This window comes from Phyllobates terribilis, unplaced genomic scaffold (assembly GCF_046119375.1).
Source record: "Phyllobates terribilis strain yellow unplaced genomic scaffold, ASM4611937v1 Scaffold_4__5_contigs__length_816908805, whole genome shotgun sequence".
Lineage (NCBI taxonomy): Eukaryota > Metazoa > Chordata > Amphibia > Anura > Dendrobatidae > Phyllobates > Phyllobates terribilis.
Genome location: NW_027362764.1, coordinates 359,678,398 through 359,699,349, shown reverse-complemented (window position 1 = coordinate 359,699,349; position 20,952 = coordinate 359,678,398). Strand labels below are relative to the sequence as shown.

Below are 20,952 nucleotides of genomic sequence, written 5' to 3'. Positions count from 1 at the left end.
ACACTTTTATGGAAGTCATGGTGACATCTACTGCAGCTACGCCCTTTCATTTCGCTATCAGTGGAGGCCTGATCCATGTAAAGCTCAATGCAAAGTTGCAGAAACTCCTTCAAGGAAGCAGAGATAATGTAATCCTGAGTATATCATTTCGGCTACTTTCAAGTCAGACATTCACTTAAAACTCTCTACTGGGTAACTGTGTGATTACTGAACGCATTACAGCATTTAACACTGATTAAAAAGGAACAATTTCAAAATTATTCAATGAACAGATTTTAAAGAATAACATTTCTGAGAAAGTTTAAAGTTGTGGAATTTCAGGACTGTGCATTTCTATTTCAGTGTACATAAAAGGAGAGGTTTATGATATTGAAGGCACTAAATATACATGCTGATTAGTATGGCAATTCTTGTGACCACTTACATCCTGAAAAGTAGTCATTGTGAGAAAATATGATGTTTATTGCATTATTGTGGGACTAGGTAAATAAAATTAATATTCATTAGTAATTTGGAGGACATCATTCTAATCCCAATTATCCAATCCCAGAGAACCAACTTTAGGTCTCAAATATTTGTCCTAGTTATTATTGGATGGAAAACTGCTATATTTATTTCAATTTGAACATTTTCCAATGATTCTTCTGTAAGTTTTATTTTAGGCTGAATTCACACAGATCATTTTTGCAATTTTTTTAAATTTTTTTTTAAATGCCAGATATGAGCAACACTGGAATGATAAAGTATGAGTAAAGCCAGACTGAGTGAGCTCTGTAAACTATCCTGGTACATAGCAAAGCCGGAGTGGTCAGCTTGCAGCAGTGTCCATTGAGTCTGCATTTCTTTTGTTTCTTCTAGTGCATTCTTCTTACACCTGAACAACTGAAGATAAACCGCTTTGTCTTAAAAGCTATGACTTATGCAGGACTACATATTAATTACAAAAGACAAACAGTGTCCTATTTTCAATAATTTGGAAATCCTCACATTTTCTAGCCAAAGATTTCAATATTATACCAATGATGATGGGAATAAACCAACAGAAAAATGTGCAAGGCATAAAGATATGGATAAAAAATATAATTTTATTTCAACATCAATTAAAATTGAATAGAGTAAAAAATTATACATAATACAAGACATTCATGGCTGGTGAATACCATAGCAACATAATAGACCCACGATATATATACAATCAAATACAATAGAAAAAAGGTACAATCATATGTTACAGACGGATACCAATGTAGCGAAGGTATTAATGTACAATAGATGTAAGTAGTAATTAAAAAATATTAATTACCACAAAATAATATAGTATAATTCCATAGGTATGGAGTATACAGAAATGCACAGTGGCAATAATAGAGTAGTAACAAATCTCACCAAACCATGAAGAACCACACCCGACACGCATTTCGCATCCAGCTTCGTCCCATTGACGTAATACCTGTACATTAATACCTTCACTACATTGGTATCCGTCTGTAACATATGATTGGACCTTTTTTCTATTGTATTTGATTGTATATATCGTGGGTCTATTATGTTATTATGGTATGTTTTAATTGATGTTGAAATAAAATAATATTTTAATCCATAGTTTTATGCCCTTTCTTTCTGTTGGTTTAGTCTATCTTTATGTGCAAATTTTGGCTATATTACCTCTTGCTCACTATATATTTGTAGGTTTACTTATTGATGATGAGAACAGTTATGTTTAGGACACTGCCTTTAAGTTACAAACAAGAGGTAACAGATAGAGCGGAAGTTTATATGATTGTGGGATGACGATGCTCATATTGGTCTGATGCAGTCTGTAATCATGGAGATGCATATTGTAGAGGTTAGTATAGAGACCAAGATTAATCAAGTTATTTTTAATGTTGCCTTACATTGTCACAGTGAAAGAAATGCCTGTATAGTATATTTGTGTAGGTCTTTTCAGCTGCATTTCCACTAAAATTGGGGTTGAAACATTTCTTGTGACAACAAAGCTAAAAGGATACCAGCAGTTCACACCAATTCTCTGTACAATACATAAAACATTGCTACAAAAATATTTAAAAAATACAAATGAAGTACATTTTACAATTTTCACAATTATGGTAGATTACTGCATCACAGATCATCAACAGCTGATATTTTTGTTTAAAAGAGAATTACTTTTGGTTGCCTTTCTGCACTCTCTCAATGTTACGGCATAGTTCTATTCTTTAAATATAAAGCACAACAAATCTCCACCAATACTACAAGTTGTGGAATTATGAAAATCATATAATCCATATGTGATCCTGTGATTTTAAATAACTCCATGACTTTTCCTTCTTGGCGTTGCAATTTTAATGTTGAAGAATATTGGTAAAGTTTAAGGGATGGTCTGAAGTCCAAATTAATAATATTCATCCTAGATCCCTATTTATTTAGTGCCATAATTTTAACTATTTTTGTCTATACATGAATTAAAAATACCCCATTCTTCCCTCACTACATTAACTGCTTTCTTTTTCCCACTTTCTTTTTGATGACGCTTCATTTGAGAATCGCAGTGCGTGCAGTAATGAGCTGGTAACACAGCGCTTTGTCAGAATACCCGCCATGCAAAGACTAGTGCCGACCCCTCAAGTGACGTCACTGGTTTCTGCACACTGGATATTCTGACAACACGCTTTGTTGTCGGCTCATTACTGCTGCTCTGAGCCAGCAACCAATGGAGCGCTGTCATTGTGCACATTGCAGATCGCACCGAGACTAGCTCAGCCCCTGAAACGAGCAGCACTGATGACACTTAGTCTCGGGGAGGGGGCAGGGGCTGCAGCAGTGACTGCTGAACTGTGATTCTCAAACGAAGCATGCGTCATCAAAAAGTAAGTGAAAAAAAAGAAGAAAAGCAGCTAGTGTAGTGTAGGCAAGGATAGGTCATTTTTAATTCAAGTATAATAGAAAATAGTTTACATTATAGCACCAAATAGATAGGGATTTAGGAGGAACATTTTTGGACTTCAGACCACCCCTTTAATGTAGTATACTAAATGAATATACTAATTGAGAAGAGACCATAGCACTTAAACTGCTTCAGCATATATAAATACATACACGCACTTATTTATGTGCGTTGGTTGACGAGTGATTGTCTGGTGCATCAGTTCAAGTATACAGTAACAGTGGACATGGCTTTATTTTGTTGTTTTTGGAAAGTGTTCCTTGTTTTTGCAGTGTTCCTTCATAATATCACCTAATCAGATTATTATGAATAGATGGTAATCACTTCTCGTCCACCACCACGAACAAGCAGAACTCTATGTAAGCCTTCGGTTAACACTTCTAAAAATTCCATATCTGGTATGCAATGGTTAAAGAATTTAGGATTTTAGGAGTTTTAATGATTTTACAGTAATTTATAGAAATTTTTGTTTTTTTAAAGATAAAAAAAGAAAATTGGCTTCGACTTGTGGAAGAAGAAAACACAGATATACCACTAGTTCTATGCATTTGATTTACCAGAGACTATGTTCACATGCACATATAAAAAAAAATCATTTTTTAGAATGCACGCCCACAGGAGGCAGACACTCAGACGCAGTCTACCTACGTATGGGCGTCCACCTCCAGTAGGAGTATACGCTCCAAAATGATGCACGACAGAGCGCATGTTAACTCGGTCGGCACTATTACAGTCAATAGCCCCGTCGCCGCATATGCTCCAACATAATTTTGCGGGGAAAGTTCAAACGTCAGCCCCAACAGGACCAATGAAGGTGTGACAAACTCTTAGTTTACTGGGAACAGCAGTTCTGACACAATCAGAGCTTTTACATGTAGAATACAGCAGAGGCTCATCGAATCAAGACCACATCAAAAAATAGACATATAAAACATCACTTTTAATAGAGTTATTTTAAAAGTCAAAACAAAAAACATACATTGCTTTAAATCATCAAATGGCTTGGTTAGGGGACTTGGCCCTATAATAGTCCTGAGCCGTCAAAGCTGTAGAAATAGAACAGATAATGCACTCACCAACAGTGTTGCTTGATAATAGTCCTGTTTATTCGGGATTACACATGCGGAGTGGTCGTGCAGGTTCTGGGGTGCGGGAGTAAGAGGACAATGGCCGTTTCTCGCGAGTCCTGCGCTTCAACGGGTCCACTATCCGTTGCGCAATATTAGCCATGGATCTAAAATAGGTGAATTCTGGGTGTATATTATATTGAAACCCGGCGCATAAATGATCATGACACTGTCCGCATTCAGGTAGGGTGAAATATATTTAGGGCTATTTAGAGAATTATTTCTACTTCTAACTCAAGATCTGCCATTTACCTACACCTATAAAAAGGTTCTATTTTGACTAACTAAGTAGAGATGGCCAACTGGTGCCTGGGGTATGATCCCTAATTGAGAAATATATCTTTAATATTTCTTGTATGGATACCCCTCCCTCTGGTTAGGGCCATCTAGGGTTAGACAGGGAGAGACGACGGTAGAACGATGACATCACTGCGCAGGATAAGGGTGCCAACATCTGCGGCAAGGCAGGTGACAGTAGGACTATTATAGGGCCAAGTACCCTAGCCATGCCATTTGATGACTGGATCATTTTAGGTCTGCTTTAAAGCAATGTATGTTTTTTGTTTTGACTTTTAAAATAACACTATTAAAAGTGATGTTTTATATGTCTATTTTTTGATGTGGTGTTGATTTGGTGAGCCTATAGTCTACAACTGAGTATATATATACCTGTGAAACAGAATTTGAAATAGTTACGAAAGCTTCCCCCACCCAAGAAGGCTTTCCATGTACAATGACTATTACCAGTGAGCTGCTTATCATGGGAAGGGGGGAAGACATGGAAGTTAGTGTTAACCCCTTTCTGACATTTGTGGTGATAGTACGTCATGGTGCCCTGGGCCTATTGGGCCAATGACAAACTATTACTTCAAATGTTGATTGCGCTCGCGCACAAGTGGTGCGGGGCGATCGCCGCTGGGTGTCAGCTGATTGTCACAGCTGACACCAGGTACTATATGCAGGGAGCGGTCCTGCACCGCTCCCTGCACATTAACCCCTGAAATGCTATGATCAAAGTTCATCGCAGCATTCCGGTGGCAAGGGGAGGTAAGCGCCGATACTTACCTCCTCTCCGGCGTCCCGCGCAGTCTGAGCCGGGCACCTGTGGTTGTCATGGTGACCCAGATGTCCTCATGACAACATCTGGGTCACCAGACAGCAATTAGTTACTGTGATCATGCGCAGTGCACAATCAAAGTATATTTTCCCTGTGCAGCAGCTGCAGCTCTGACAGCCTGTATAGCACAGGGATGCTGCTGCATTCCTGTGCTATAAAGGCGATCAGAGTGAAAAAAAGTGAAAATCCCATAGTGGGACAATGTGTAAAAGTACCAAAAGTGTCAGAAAGTGAAAAAAAAAAAAAAAACTGTAAAAATATATATAAAAAAAAAAAGCAAAAAGAAAAAATAATTTTTAAAAAAAAATACTGTACCCATAAACAAATATTATGAAAAAACAAACAAAGAAACAATAAAAGTAAACATATGTGGTATCGGTGCGTTCGGAACGACCTGACCTATAAAACTGTCCCACTAGTTAGCCCCTTTAGTGAACACGGTAAAAAAAAAAAAAAGACAAAAAAAAATGCAATAAAACGCGATCAAAATACGAATGCAAATAAAAATGGTACCGTCATCTTGCCCCGCAAAAAACAAGTCGCCATACAGCTCTATCAGCTGAAAGATAAAAGTTATAGCTCTCAGAATAAAGCGATACAAAAATATTATTTTTTCTATAAAATAGTTTTTATTGTGTAAAAGCGCCAAAACAAAAAGCTATATAAATGTGGTATCGCTGTAAACGTACTGATCCAAAGAATAACGCTGCCTTATCAATTTTACCACACGCTGAACGGAATAAAAAAAATAAAAAATCCGTAATTGTTGGTTTTTGTTTATTATGCCTCCCAAAAATCGGAATAGAAAGCGATCAAAAAATGTCACGTGCCCAAAAATGGTACCAATAACAATGTCAACTTGTCCCGCAAAAAAACAAGCCATCACATGACTCTGCTGGCCGAAATATGGAAAAATTATAGCTCTCAAAATATGGTGATGCAAAAACTAGTCTTCGAAAAAAAAGCATCTTTTACTGTGTGACAGCTGTAATCGCACCAACTCGAAGAATAAAGTCGTCTAATCAATTATACCGCACAAGGAACTGCGTAAAAATAAACTCTAGGGTTAGGATTGTGCTAGGGTTAGGGCTGTGCTATCATTAGGGTTAGGGTTGTGCTAGGGTTAAGATTAGGGTTGGGCTAGAGTTAGGGTTGAGTTATGGTTGGGCTAGGGTTAGGGTTGGGCTAGAGTTGGGGTTGTGCGGGGGTTGGGGTTGTATTATGGTTGGGATTTTTTCAAAAGTAAAGAAAAAAAAATGACGACGATATGGCGACTAGTGTTGAGCACAAGCGCTCGCTACTTGAGTTTGCAGCGGGTGCTTGGGTATCCACTGAGTATCGCAGGTGCTTGAGTGACATGCTCTAGTCTCTGCCCCATATGTTTTGCAGCAGTAAAAAAAAAACTTGCGGGAATTGCCTGCTATGCACAAGCGATTCCCGCATGTTTTTTTTGGCTGTATAACAGCTGCAAAACATATGGGGCAGAGACTCGAGCATGTCACTCAAGCATTCGCAATTCTTGGTGCATACCCGAGTACCCGATGCAAACTCACGTAGCGAGCACTTGCGCTCAAGACTAATGACAAGTTATTCAATGTAATGACCTAATGTTATCAAATTCTGTGTTGTACCGCTGGGTTCAAAATGTTCACTATACCCCTTGATAAAATCCTTGAGGGGTCTAGTTTCCTGAGGGGTCTAGTCACTTGTGGGGGGTTTCCACTGTTTTGGCACATTAGGGGCTCCCCAAACGCAACATGGCATCCACTAATTATTCATGATAATTTTACAGTTGTGCTCAAAAGTTTAAACACATCGGCAGAATTTTTGCTTTCTTCGCCTTGTTTCAGAAAATATGAATGATAACAAAAAACCTTTTCTTCACTCATGGTTATTGGTTGGTTGATGCCATTTATTGTCAAACTACTGTGTTTTCTCTTTTTAAATCTTAATGACAACCAAAAACATCCAAATGACCCTGATCAAAAGTTCACATACACCAGTTTTTAATACCGTGTATTGCCCCCTCTAACATCAATGATAGCTTGAAGTCTTTTGTGATAGTTGTGGATGAGGTTCTTTATTTTCTCAGATGGTAAAGCTGTCCATTCTTCTAGGCAAAAAGCCTCTAGTTCATGTAAATTCTTGGGCTGTCTAGCGTGAACTGCGTGCTTGAGATCTCCCCAGAGTGGCTCAATGATATTGAGGTCAGGAGACTGAGATGGCCCTCCGGAACGTTCACTTTGTTCTGCTGTAGCCAATGACAGGTCGACTTGGCCTTGTGTTTTGGATCATTGTCATGTTGGAACATCCAAGTACATCGCATGCGCAGCTTCCGGGCTGATGAGTGCAAATTTGCCTCCAGTATTTACTGATAACGTGCTGCATTCATCTTTCCTTCAACTTTTACCAAGTTTCCTGTTCCATTGTAGCTCACACATCCCCAAAACATCTGTGTGTCACCCCAGGCCTGGATGCCACAAATATTAAAGGCTGTGTCTGAGAGCAGGAGGGAGGTTCCCTGGTCAGGGACCATTAGCATGCAGCACCTCCTGTCCCAGGCCAGTAGGGGGAGCAGGCTGCCCCTATAAAAGCTGGAACTGGGGCAGGGTTAGAGAGACCAGGACCCACTTCTGAAGCATCCAGAAGGGTTCCCAGAGGAAAGGGACAGGTCAGCAGCAGCTGAGGAGTCTGGGAAGCAGAGGAGGAACAGCAAGCCAGGGACAGAGGCGACGAGAGCCTGTCCTGGCTGAGAGAGAACTACACAACCAGACACTGGGGTCCGAGGCTATCAGGGTTGCAAGCCCTGCAGCAGAAAACCAACTCGCAAGGGATTTCAGGTTCCTTGGCCTAAGAAGCCTGGAGGCTCCGCCACACAGAGGGACCAGTACAGCAAGGAGAAGCAACAGGTACCTAAGGCCCGAGTCGCAAGCCATACAGGCGTAGTACACGGCCAGCTCAGGGACGTGGGCTATCACACCACGAAAAGGGGGATAGTCAGCAAGGGCAGAGAGAGAACGGTAGGCCTACCCACTCACCCTGACCAGTGGGGCTTGCCCGAATGCTCTCAGACACCCAGGCCCATTCCTACCTTGTACTCCTGTTGGGTCATTAGTATTAACTACAATAAAGACCCTGGACTGTTTGAAGCAGACTCTGAACCCTTATTATTGCGGCCTGCACCATCACCCCCAGCATCCTATTACACTGCCCTGAGGCTACACTCTTCCCGTGGGGAGTTATCCTATCCCTGTGCTGCATACCAACATCAGCCTCAGCGGTCTGCCTTGCAGCGGCGGTCATCCCTGACCACAATCCACGGGTGGCGTAGTGGGACATTCAAAACCCTACAAATAGACTGCCACAGCATTTGGTCTGACCACCCTGAGCCACGGGATCGGGTTGCCACTACTACCCCCAACATTGCACTGAAGCCCAGTTCCGGGTGCCCCACGGCCCAGGGGGCGAGTCACATCAGCGATCCACCTCCGTGCTTTACAGTAGGTATGGTGTTCCTTTCATCATAGGCCTTGTTGACCTCTCTCCAAATGTAACATTTATGGTTGTGGGCAAAAAGTTACATTTTGGTCTCATCACTCCAAATTACCTTGTTCCAGAAGTTTTTCTCTCTGTTATTTGGTGTATCGTAGGCAAGATACTTTGTGGCATTTGCGCAGTAATGACTTTCTTCTGGTGACTCAACCATGAAGCCATTTTTCTTCAAGTGCCTCCTTATTGTGCATCTTGAAACAGCCACACTGCTAGTTGTCAGATAGTCCTGAATTTCAGCTGATGTTATTTGTGGGTTTTTCTTTGCATCCTGAACAATTTTCCTGGCAGTTATGGCCGAAATTTTTGTTGGTCTACCTGACCGTGGTTTGTTTTTTACAGAGCCCCTGATTTTTCATTTGTTAAACACAGTTTGAATGCTGCTGACTGGCATTATCAATTCCTTGGATATCTTTTTGTATCCCTTTCCTGTGTTATACAGTTCAACTACCTTTCCTGCAGATCCGTTGACAATTCTTTTGCTTTCCCCATGACTCACAATCCAGAAACGTCAGTGGCTGGATGAAAGATGCAAGAGTCTGTCTGGATCCCAGAAACTCACTCAGCTTTTATGCACACACACTGATTACAAGCAAACAGGTCACAGGTGAGAATGTTACCTTTAGTAGCCATTCAAACCCATGTGTCAAATTCTGTGCATGTTATCAGGCCAAAATCACCAGGGTATGTGAACTTTTGATCAGGGTCATTTGGATGTTTTTGGTTGTCATTAATATTTAAAAAGCGAAAACACAGTAGTCTGACAATAAATGGCTTCACCCAACCAATAACCATGAGTGGAGAAAAAGTATTTTTGCTATTATTCATATTCTCTGAAACAAGGTCAAGAAAGCAAAAATTCTGCCGGGGTATGTAAACTTTTGAGTAAAAGCTCTGGAGCTGTGGTTTCCTGTTAAGTAAAGCTGGACCTTGTGTTTGTTCCTGAAGCGGGCGGATTCCCGTAGCAATAAGGACTGTGCCATAAGTAATGTTTATGTTTTCATGCTAGACCAGGAAGGCCGAGTATGTTTTGCTAATGTTGACCTGAAGTATTTTTAATAAAACCAGTGGAAGGTTTAACGAAACAGTGTTTCTGTGCCTAGCTTTATGTGCAGCCAAGTAAGCCGATCTACCACAATCCTAACAAAATAAAATGACATCTGAAAAATGATGCAGATATAAAGTAAACATGTGGGAAATGTTATTTATTAATTATTTTGTACAGCATAACTAACTGGTTTAAGAATATAAAGATAGGAAGTTTGAAACTTGCAATTTTTTTTCTAAATTTTCCCCAAAATTGCAATATTTTCACAAATAAACTCAAGTCATATCAAACAAATTTTACCACCATCATGAAGTTTACTATATGTAACAAAAAAACATTCTCAGAATCAGTGTGATCCATTGAAGCGTTCCAGAGTTATTATCTCATAAAGGGACACAAAATTTGGCCTGGTCATTAAGGTCAAAATTAACTTGGTCACTAAGGGGTTAAACTTGCTACGAACAAAGAGGTCTTTTTTGAGTGACAAAATTATCCACATTATTTCCCTTTTATCAGACCTCCAAAATTTCAACATCACACTGATTTTTGTAGGATAATTGAAAACATCACTTCTAAGAATCTTAGAACTTCAACAGGTTTTAATCATAATAATTTTTTTAACTCTTAAGGTGCTTCACTGAAGCAATGTGTAAGGAAAAAATTAACATTTAACTTTTTTCCCCAAAATGTTAGACCTAATTTATTTTTATTTTTACAAGGGTATCAAGAGAAAATGTACCCCAGTATTTGTTCTGCGATTTCTTTTAAGTACGCAGATACCCCATGTGTGGAGGAAAACCACTGTTTGGGCACACAGCAGGGCTCAGAAGGAAAGGAGCACCATTTGACTTTTTGAACACAAGATTGGCTGGAATCGAGAGCGGATGCCATGTTACATTTTGCAGGCCCCTGATGTGCCTCAACAGTGGAAACCCCCCACAAATAACTCCATTTTGGAAACTAGACCCCTCAAGGAATGTATCTAGATGTGTGGTGAGCACCTTGAACCCCCAGGTGCTTCACATAAGTTTATAACTAGTGTTGAGCATTCCGATACTGAAATATCGGGTATCGGCCGATATTAGCGGTATCGGAATTCTGATACTTAATTCCAATACTTTTACAATATCGAATACCGGAATCGGAAGTTCCCATAATGCCTGCGCTCTGCAGTGTCTCTGAAGGATGACAAGCTGGATGGCAGCGCTCAGCTGCGATCCAGCCTGTCATCAGAATGCCATCCCAGCGTGAGAGAATTCTCCTGATTGTTTAAAAGCCGCCGGCTTTTAAACACTCACACAGCCCCATACTGCTTCCCCGCAGCCTCCGACCCCGATTCTCCGCTCCCCTCGCCACCTCCCATCCCGATCGTAAGTTAGGACCGCGCGGGGAGCACAGCACCAAGGAGCGGGGAGCGAAGGACCCGGGCGTGGAAGCCGGCAGTGAAAAGACTTCACCGCCGGCTTTCCCGCCGGTTATTTCAAATGAACAGCTGAGGTATCAGGTGATGCTGATCAGCTGTTCATTTGAAGTAGCCGCGGTGCCCTCAGAGGGTTCATGTGAGTTCATGCTTGACTGCATTGCATGAACTCACATGAACTTTCCCACGGCCGCACAGGTCAGCCTCACCTCCCAGACCATCAGCCCGTCATGATTAGTGTGTGCGCGATGTCTGCGGGTGTGTGCGCGGTGTCTGTGCGATGTCTGTGGGTGTGTGCGGGTGTGCGCGGTGTCTGTGCGATGTCTGGGGGGTGTGTGCGTGCAGGCAGACATAGGCCGATGTGACACTACTACTCCCATCGGCCTATGTCTGTCCCCCGTCCACTCGTGCCAGCAGGATCAGCTCGATGGGAGCATTAGTTCCTATCAGCCTGATCCTGCTATTTAAATTGCCCTACTGTGTCCCCAATAAATTTTAAATACATTTCATTGGTGGCCAGTGGTTACCTACAATAAATTAGTTCATACATTACCTGTCCCCGCCGATCGCCACCTAAAATAAAGTAAAAAATAAAAAAATACACCTACACTCACCTAGACACCTAATTCCCCGAAGCCATCGATCTCCTGTAATAAAATCTAAAATAATAAACCACAACCTTATCCTTACCCCTCCGTAGTAGTCCACGAGTGTCCCACGAAGATCTCCAGTTCAGAGCAGCCACATAGAATGTGACCGCTCTGAACCGCTGCCGCCGCTAGAATGGCGGGGCCGTAAAGCAGCCCCGTCACTGCATAAGCGGGTTCGCCGGAGTTCAGGCAGCGCTGCTCCGGTCAGCTCCTTTACGGCCCTGCTGTATCGTGAGAAATTCCCACGGTACAGCAGTGCCGTAAAGGAGGTCTCCAGAGCTGCGCTGCCTGAATGCACTCCGGTGACCTCAGTCAGGGGCTCCCGCTGCCGGGAGCGGACGTGTTCCCGGCAGCGTGAGCTTACAGCAGCCATGCACAGCTGTCACCATCTCCAGATGTGACAGCTGTGCATGGGAGATCAGCGCAGGAACGTGGACAGGTAACTATTTTTTTTTTTAGTACACTAAGAATTAAATAAAATGGTGTGTTTTATTTCAAATAAATTATTTTTTTCTGGGTGTAGTGTTTTTTTTTCTTTTTAACACTTTGTAGATTAGTAATGGGGGTGTCTTATAGACGCCCATCATTACTAACCTGGGCTTCATGGCAGCTGGCGCTGACATGAACCCCAACCCTATTACCCCCTGCCACCGCACCAGGGCAGCATGGAAGAGCGAGGCTAAGTGCCAGAATTGGCGCATCCCATGATGAAAATGATCTTGCTGCGAAATGCACGGTTCTTCTTCTTGAACCATGGAAGGAAGTGCTGTTTGAGAAACTCAACATACATTATGGAGTTCATCTTTACCCCTTCAGGGATCCTAAAAGGGCTGACAATCTCTCTCCCCATGATTCCAGCCCAAAACATTACTCCACCTCCTCCTTGTTAGCGCCGTAGCCGTGTTTGCATGGGGTGTCCATCAACCAGCCATCCTCCACTCCATCCATCTGGACCATCGAGATCATTTCATGCATGATAATGCCCCGTCTCATGCTGCACATAACAAATCTGCATCTCTGGCTGCTATGGGCATAAAAGGGGACAAACTTATGGCGTGGCACCCATGCTCCCCTGACCTCAACCCCATTGAGAACCTCTGGAGCATCATCAAAAGGAGTGTCTATGATGGCGGGAGCCAGTTCACATCTAAGCAACAGCTCTGGGACGGTATTCTGTCCTCATGCAAAACAATTAAAGCAGAAACCATCCAAAACCTGACAAATTCAATGGATGAGAGAGTTCAGAAGCTCCTTTCAAACAAGGGGTCCTATGTGGAAATGTAACATCACCTAGAATAAAGTTTTGAGTTGAAAACTGTTTGATTTCAGTTTGTAATAACCTGCTAATGCTTATAATTTCAAAAATGACCATTTTTTTGTTCTTTATTAAAATAAAAAGGTTGAAAACTCTGTTGTGCATAATAATTTGGAACATGCATTTTGAGTCCAGTTTGAGTTTTTTATTTTTTTTTTAAATATACTGTTATCATAGGCAGTTTGTACAAAAACCTTTCAATTGTACTCTAATAGTTATTTGACTGGAAAATTACAATGACTGCAATTCATATAGGTAATTTGGGAAAATCTGAGAAAATATTATTTGCATAATAATTTGGAACACAGTGTATACTGGAGGCTATATGGGGGCTCATGCTGTATATAGGGTTTGACTCATACGTAATATAGGGGGCTGTGTACGGGATCATACGGTATATAGGGGGATGTCAGCACACTTAATTCTGCTTAATATTAAGTGATACAATTAATATTATCCCCTTCCCGACCTTGGAAGTATTCATAGGTACTTACAGACCTTGGAGATATGGATACGTCATATCTTTAATGCGGCACTGCAACTCCAGTTGCCGTGATCGCATTAGAGCTCTGTCTCCATCTTGCAGCAGGGACCCGGGAGTCTACGTCCTAGGGGCTGGCTCTGCCCCCCCATAATGACAATCACTGTGATTGGCTGTTCTATTTTGAACAGCCAATCACAGCGTTTCTCAGTGTTCCAGACAATCAGATTGCCTGAAAAACTGATGCACAGCCTACGATAGGTGCTGTAAGAGCACCGATATTAGGCTGGTGCCTAGCAATGGTGGAGTCACCAGGGCCAGTTCTGATTGGTGCGATTGGACGAAGACGCTGAAAGCATTAATCAGTGTGCACAGACGCAGTGTGAAATCTCAGTGACTGCTCTGCACTTCCTCCTTCTGGGTTCCAGACATGAGTACAGTAGTCATTGACTTCTGTTGTGCTGGGCCTTGTGGTGCCACATACTTTTTTAAGTCTGTGTCATCACTGCTGGTGTTCCTGCTGCTGCTGACGAAAGAAGAAGAGTTGCTGATCCCTCCTTGATCCATTCCTAGTCCACCCCAATCCCCCCTCCCCCCCACCATTTTTACCCCTCTCCCCACCCTTCTGCCACCGAGCGCTTATCAGTAATTGAACGCTTGATTTTTGGCAGTTTTTTTCTTTTTCGTGCATCCTGCAGCCGCTGAGCGCTGATCAGTGACGCATTTCTCTGATCAAGTCCTCCAGCAGTACAGTGCCATGAGAAAAACCAAGGTGTGGTATAAGAAGCTGGCCGTGTATTTCGTACAGATGGCAATGTACAAAGCTTTCATGCTATCGCAATGTGCAGGCCAGACCGGTACGTCGTACCTTCAGTTCCAAGAGGTAGTGATCAAGGCCCTAATCTTTTTAAGTCAGGAGGGAGTGGATACCAGCACTTCTGGAACTGAAGCTGCTCGTATCGTATCAGGCAAACATTTCTCCGGTGATGTCCCTCAAAGCAAAAAGAAAGGAAGTTCGCAAAAGAGGTGCCGAGTGTGTTACAGAAGGGGGGAAGTAATTCCCGGCACTCTCGTGTTCAATGAATAATTGCTCTTTTATTTCATTGCTCCAAAGGACGTTTCAGCCTGTCCCAGGCTTTTTTCAACAATGATTGTCCTTTGGAGCAATGAAATGAAAGAGCAATTATTCATTGAACACGAGAGTGCCGGGAATTACTTCCTTTCCGCATATTTTACTCCAAGTGCACAATGCTAACGGAGTGCTGATCCATTATTACTGTGTCCATGTTACAGAAGGGGGACACTCAAGGATACCACTTATCAATGCGACACCTGCCCCAAACCCTAGCCTGTGTATAAAAGAATGCTTCAGACTGTATCACACAAGCATGGACTACTAAATTAATTTCTGACATAGACAACTGACGCATGACAACCTGACGTACACTACACAACTCACGTATTATTATTTATATAGTGCCATTGATTTCCATGGTGCTGTACATAAGAAAACAGGTTACATACCAAATACAGATATCACTTAAAGTAAACAAACTAACAATGATAGGGTGGTATAGAGGGAAGAGGACCCTGCCCTTGCGGGCTTATATTCTACAGGATGCATTTTAAACAATTTATGTATGCCACCATATTATAAAATTCACATACTAGGACACACCAGATCAATTACAATATAGAGTCACTTGTGGGGGATTTCCACTGTTTCGGTACATCAGGGGCTCTCCACACACAACATGACGCCTGCAGACCATTCCATCAAAGTCTGCATTCCAAACATCACTCCTTCCCTTCCGGACCCTGCCATGCGCCCAAACAGCAGTTTTTCTTCACATATAGGGTAACAGCATACTCAGGAGAAATTGAACAACAGATTTTGGGGTCCATTTTCTCCTGTTACTCTTGTGAAAATAAAAATATTGGGACTAAAATAACATTTTTGTTGAAAAATTTTTATATTTTTATTTTCACAACTCAACATAATTTTCTGTGAAGAACCTGGGGGTTCAAGGTGCTCACCACACATGTAGATAAATTCCTTGGGGGGAATTTACACTACTAAGGCACATCAGGGGCTCTCCAAATGCAACATGACACTCACAGACCATTCCATCAAAGTCTGCATTCCAAAACGTCACTCCTTCCCTTCTGAGCCCTGCTGTATGCCCAAACAGTAGTTTTCCCCCACATATGGGATATCCGTGTAGTCAGGAGAAATTGCACAACAATGTTTGTGGTCAATTTTATCCTGTTACACTTGTTAAAATAAAAAAAATTGGGTCTAAAGTAAAATTTGTATGAAAAAAAATTAAATGTAAATTTTTTCCTTTTCCACATTCAATTAATTACTGTGAAGCACCTGACGGGTTAATAAACTTCTGGAATGTGGTTTTAAGTACCTTGAGGGGTGCAGTTTTTAGAATGGTGTCACTTTTGGGTATTTTCTTTCATAAAACCCCCTTCACTTCAAATGTGATGTGGTCCTTAATAAATGGTTTTGTAAATGTTGGATAAATGAGAAGTGGTCAACTTTTAACCCTTATAACTTGCTAACAAAAAAAAAATATTTAAAAAATTGTGCTGATATCAAGTAGACATGTGTTAAATGTTATTTGTTAACTGTTTTGTGTGACATAGCTCTCTGATTTAAAGGCATACAAATTAAAAATTGAAAATTTCTAAATTTTCTGATTTTTTCACAAATGCAAGCAAGTCATATCAAAGAACTTTTACCACTATCATGAATTACAATATGTCACTAAAAATAATGTCAGAATCAGTGGAATCTGTTGAAGCGTTCAAGAGTTATTATCTCTGATGACATTGGTCAGAAATGTAAAATTTAGCCTGATTATGAAGGTGAAAACAGGCTTGGAGGCTGAAGGGGTTAATATAAAATAATTATAATATGTTAATATTAATACTGAATATAATTAATTTCAGCCTACTGGTTTGGCCCTCCACAACAGTCACGGTCTCTCATATGGCGTTTTTGAAAAATTAATTCCCCAACCCTCCTTTAAAGCAATAACATACTTTAATTGATAATATATCTGCAATGGACAGGTGAAATAAAAACAAAAACCCCCCCAAAATTTTCTGCTTCAGCGCCTATTACATTTTGTTGAACATGAAAAATTTGGTGAAAAGGCGCATAATAACATCCACCTGAAATATCTATAAATGCAAGCTTCACATAGAACGCAAACCTTTATCTAAATTTTATCCCTGTGTAACTCAGGGACATTTTAAAAATACTTTTTGCGATGTGGTTCTATATGATTTTAAATTGTTAAAAAAATCATCCCAAATCAAGCAGGATTAAAAATAATGTAAAGAAAAAAGATCCCTCGGAAACCAGATTGAAATTGCAATCCAATTGGCGGCTAAGGGGGAGGCACTGTCATTTAGAATAATCATGACTATACAAAAAAAGCAGTCAATATGTTATCTCATGACAAATACTATGAAATACTACAAGGAGAATAAGAAATTATAGTACACCCTAACCGTACATTGTGTATATTTCCGAAATCCCCAGACTGGACAGAATGCCTTCCAGGGTCTCGATCCATTCAAGCCACACAGGGTGGGGAGATACTAGATATTCTATGTAAGAAACAGGCAGCAAAACTATGTTTGGTCTTAACAGGTAGCAGGGGCCTCGCTGGATCCGACTGCACCAGTAACGCCTCCCTAAGACTGTTCATTAAGAACTTATGACCCATCTGAGGTTTTGGAGTTTTAGCTGCCAGAAGCACGGGGAGGGAACTTAAGTTGAGCCCAGAGGGCAGAAGGGGAGTGACCGAAAAGGGGATAAAAGCTAGTGTAAGGCCAAGTGGTCTCTCTCTCACCCTCTGTCATGCTGTTCACTTCGAAAAGGGGGCCCAAGTCGAGTAACCTGCTGCAAAGGAACTAGAAGCCAGCTGGTAGCACAGGCCCCCATGAGGCCCAGCGCACACATAGTCGAGCATCACACCGGTAATTGACATGATCTATCTGCTTATATCTGCTATAACCTGTATTTGCATATTTGACCATTAAATATGTATAACCATTGTGTATATAGTGTATTGTCTCTTGTGCCCTTAAGGAGATTAAATACAACCCCTGGCAAAAATTATGGAATCACCGGGCTCGGAGGATGTTCATTCAGTTGTTTAATGATGTTGAAAAAAAGCAGATCACAGACATGGCACAAAACTAAAGTCATTTCCAATGGCAACTTTAGGGCTTTAAGAAACACGAAAAGAAATCAAGATTAAAAATGTGGTACTCAGTAAGGGTAATTTTTTTCACACCAAGCAGAGGGAAAAAATTATGGAATCACTCAATTCTGAGGAAAAAATTATGGAATCACCCTGTAAATTTTCATTTCCAAAACTAACACCTGCATCAAATTAGATCTGCTCGTTAGTCTGCATCTAAAAAGGAGTGATCACACCTTGGAGAGCTGTTGCACCAAGTGGACTGACATGAATCATGGCTCCAACATGAGAGATGTCATTTGAAACGAAGGAGAGGATTATCAAGCTCTTAAAAGAAGGTAAATCATCACGCAATGTTGCAAAAGATGTTGGTTGTTCACAGTCAGCTATGTCTAAAATCTGGACCAAATACAAACAACATTGTTAAGTTGCTAAAGGCAAACATACTGGTAGACCAAGGAAGACATCAAAGCGTCGAGACCGGAAACTTAAAGCAATATGTCTCCAAAACAAATGAGGAACGAATGGGAGGAAATTGGAGTCAATGTCTATGACTGAACTGTAAGAAACCACCTAAAGGAAATGGGATTTACATAAAGAAAAGCTAAACATAAGCAATCATTAACACCTAAACAGATAAAAACAAGATTACAATGGGCTAAGGAAAAGCAATCGTGGACTGTGGATGACTGGATGAAAGTCATATTCAGTGATGAATCGCAAACCTGCATTGGGCAAGGTGATGATGGTGGAACTTTTGTTTGGTGCGGTTCCAATGAGATTTATAAAGATGACTGCATGAAGACAACATGCAAATTTCCACAGTCATTGATGATATGGGGCTGCATGTCAGGTAAAGGCACTGGGGAGAAGGCTGTCATTACATCTTCAATAAATGCCCAAGTTTGCATTGATATTTTGGACAGTTTTCTTATCCCATCAATTGAAAGGATGTTTGGGGATGATGACATCATTTTTCAAGATGATAATGCATCCTGCTATAGAGCAAAAACTGTGAAAATATTCCTTGAAAGAAGACACATAAGGTCAGGTCAATGTCATGGCCTGCAAACAGTCCGGATCGCAATCCAATCGAAAATCTTTGGTGGAAGTTGAAGATAATGCTCCATGACAAGGCTCCAACCTGCAAAGCTGATCTGGCAACAGCAATCAGAGAAAGCTGGAGCCAGATTGATGAAGAGTACTGTTTGTTACTCATTAAGTTCATGCCTCAGAGACTGCAGCTGTTATTAAAGACAGAGGTGGTGCAACAAAATACTAGTGATGTATTGGAGTGTTCTTTTGTGTGTTTGTTTTTCATGATTCCATAATTTTTTCCTCAGAATTGAGTGATTCTATAATTTTTTCCCTCTGCTTGATCTGAAAAAAATAACCCCTACTGAGTACCACATTTTTTATCTTGATTTATTTTAGTGTTTCTTAAAGCACTAAAGTTGCCATTTGAAATCACTTTAGTTTTGTGCCATGTCTGTGATCAGCTTTTTTTCAACAACATTAAATAACTGAATGAACATCCTCCGAGCCCGGTGATTTCATAATTTTTGCCAGCGGTTGTATATAATTTAACCTTGGGCTGTTCTTTTATCTCGATCCACATGCCGTTTCTTGGTTTAACTTTCCATGCTACTGGGGATGGTTTCTGGCCAGAGATAATTTCAGTTAACGGACCGGGTTTATATTGAACGAGGACCTGGTGGCAGTTGTACCAGGCTGATAAGGTTTTGTTTCACTGGGGTGAGTGAAAGGGACCTCTCAGCCTGGTGGGGTGTGGTAGAGTGTGGTGACACATCAGTGACTGTGTGGGCCACCTCCTCTCATTCTCTGTGATTTCATGGGCCCGTGTGGACATTGGGTGTCTGTGTAAAACTGTGCCAAGCTGAACTTACGTTCCCCCAGGAGGTGCGGAGCGTCACATTGGAGCAAAGTGGGGAGACATTATCACGTGATCCTTCTGATGTAATAGTGACGTCACGCAGGGTGGCAAGGTGCGGATCCTTCACATGTGGTGGCAGCAGTGAGATTTTGCGTGATCTCTCTGGTGCCATCCTTCACAGACACTTATTTACCATCAGATCAACGGGACTGCTATGGGCATGAGAGTAGCACCAACTTTTGCAAATGTATTTAAATTATCAGAACTGTAAGTAAAAATGTTAAACCATCAACATGGGAAATTGATTTATAAAACTAAAATTTTCAACGATCTTTTTTCCTAGTAAGAGGCTCAGAGTAAAGTTTTCCATGCATAGCTTACATATTAAAGCCCCTTCTCGCTCCCAAAACTTGAAAAATGAAAGGATACAGTTTTCATCACCTTGTTTATTCTTGGGTGGCCCAGGCATATTCAGCAAGACCAGCTGCGCACGCTGAGATCTGTTCAACACAACTTCATTTAGTTTTACTGCAGTGTGCATTCTTCTAACATTTGACTGATTTCTGAAATTTAAAGAAATGAAAAAAAAAGGAAATATATATGTGGCATACAATCATTAAAGGGATTGTCTAGAATTAGAAAAACATGATTAAGTGTGTTTGTAGATGGAATTGCAGAAGAGATGCAATTTCACACAACCCGTATACAGGTGTGGAATGGTTTTTAGAAGAAAGCAGCCATAGTTTTTTTTTTAAATTCTGCACAACTCTTAGATCTTTTCATTCAGCTATTATCCATGCAGTCAAATATATTTAATTTATAAATCTTCTAAGAAAAGGAAGTTTGTGTCTCATTTGCTGGCTCTTCTTTACAGAGCCCCTCTGAGTTTAGTTCTTGTTCCCCTACTCTTTTCCGACAATACAGGTTATATGTCTTTAACCCCTTTACCCCCGAGGGTGGTTTGCACGTTAATGACCAGGCCAATTTTTACAATTCTGACCACTGTCACTTTATGAGGTAATTACTCTGGAACGCTTCAACGGATCCCCCTGATTTTGAGACTGTTTTTTCGTGACATATTGTACTTCATGTTTGTGGTAAAATGTCTTCGATATCACTTGCGTTTATTTGTGAAATAGACGGAGATTTCGTGAAAATTTTGGAATTTTCAAAATTTTAAT

General features: G+C 41.0%; 1 protein-coding gene across 2 annotated transcripts in view; it reads right to left on the bottom strand.

Moving 5' to 3' along the window:
- Positions 1-1,710: 1,710 nt before the first annotated feature.
- The window catches only part of SLC12A7 (solute carrier family 12 member 7), a 531,598-nt gene continuing 512,356 nt past the window's right edge, over positions 1,711-20,952 (bottom strand). For both annotated transcript variants that reach the window (XM_073678432.1, XM_073678433.1), the window contains 2 exons: positions 20,201-20,334; positions 1,711-3,339 (listed from right to left, as the gene is read on the bottom strand). In XM_073678432.1, coding sequence (XP_073534533.1) covers positions 3,248-3,339; positions 20,201-20,334 — 226 coding nt within the window. In that variant the 3' untranslated portion in view covers positions 1,711-3,247. The remainder of the gene's footprint in view (positions 3,340-20,200; positions 20,335-20,952) is intronic.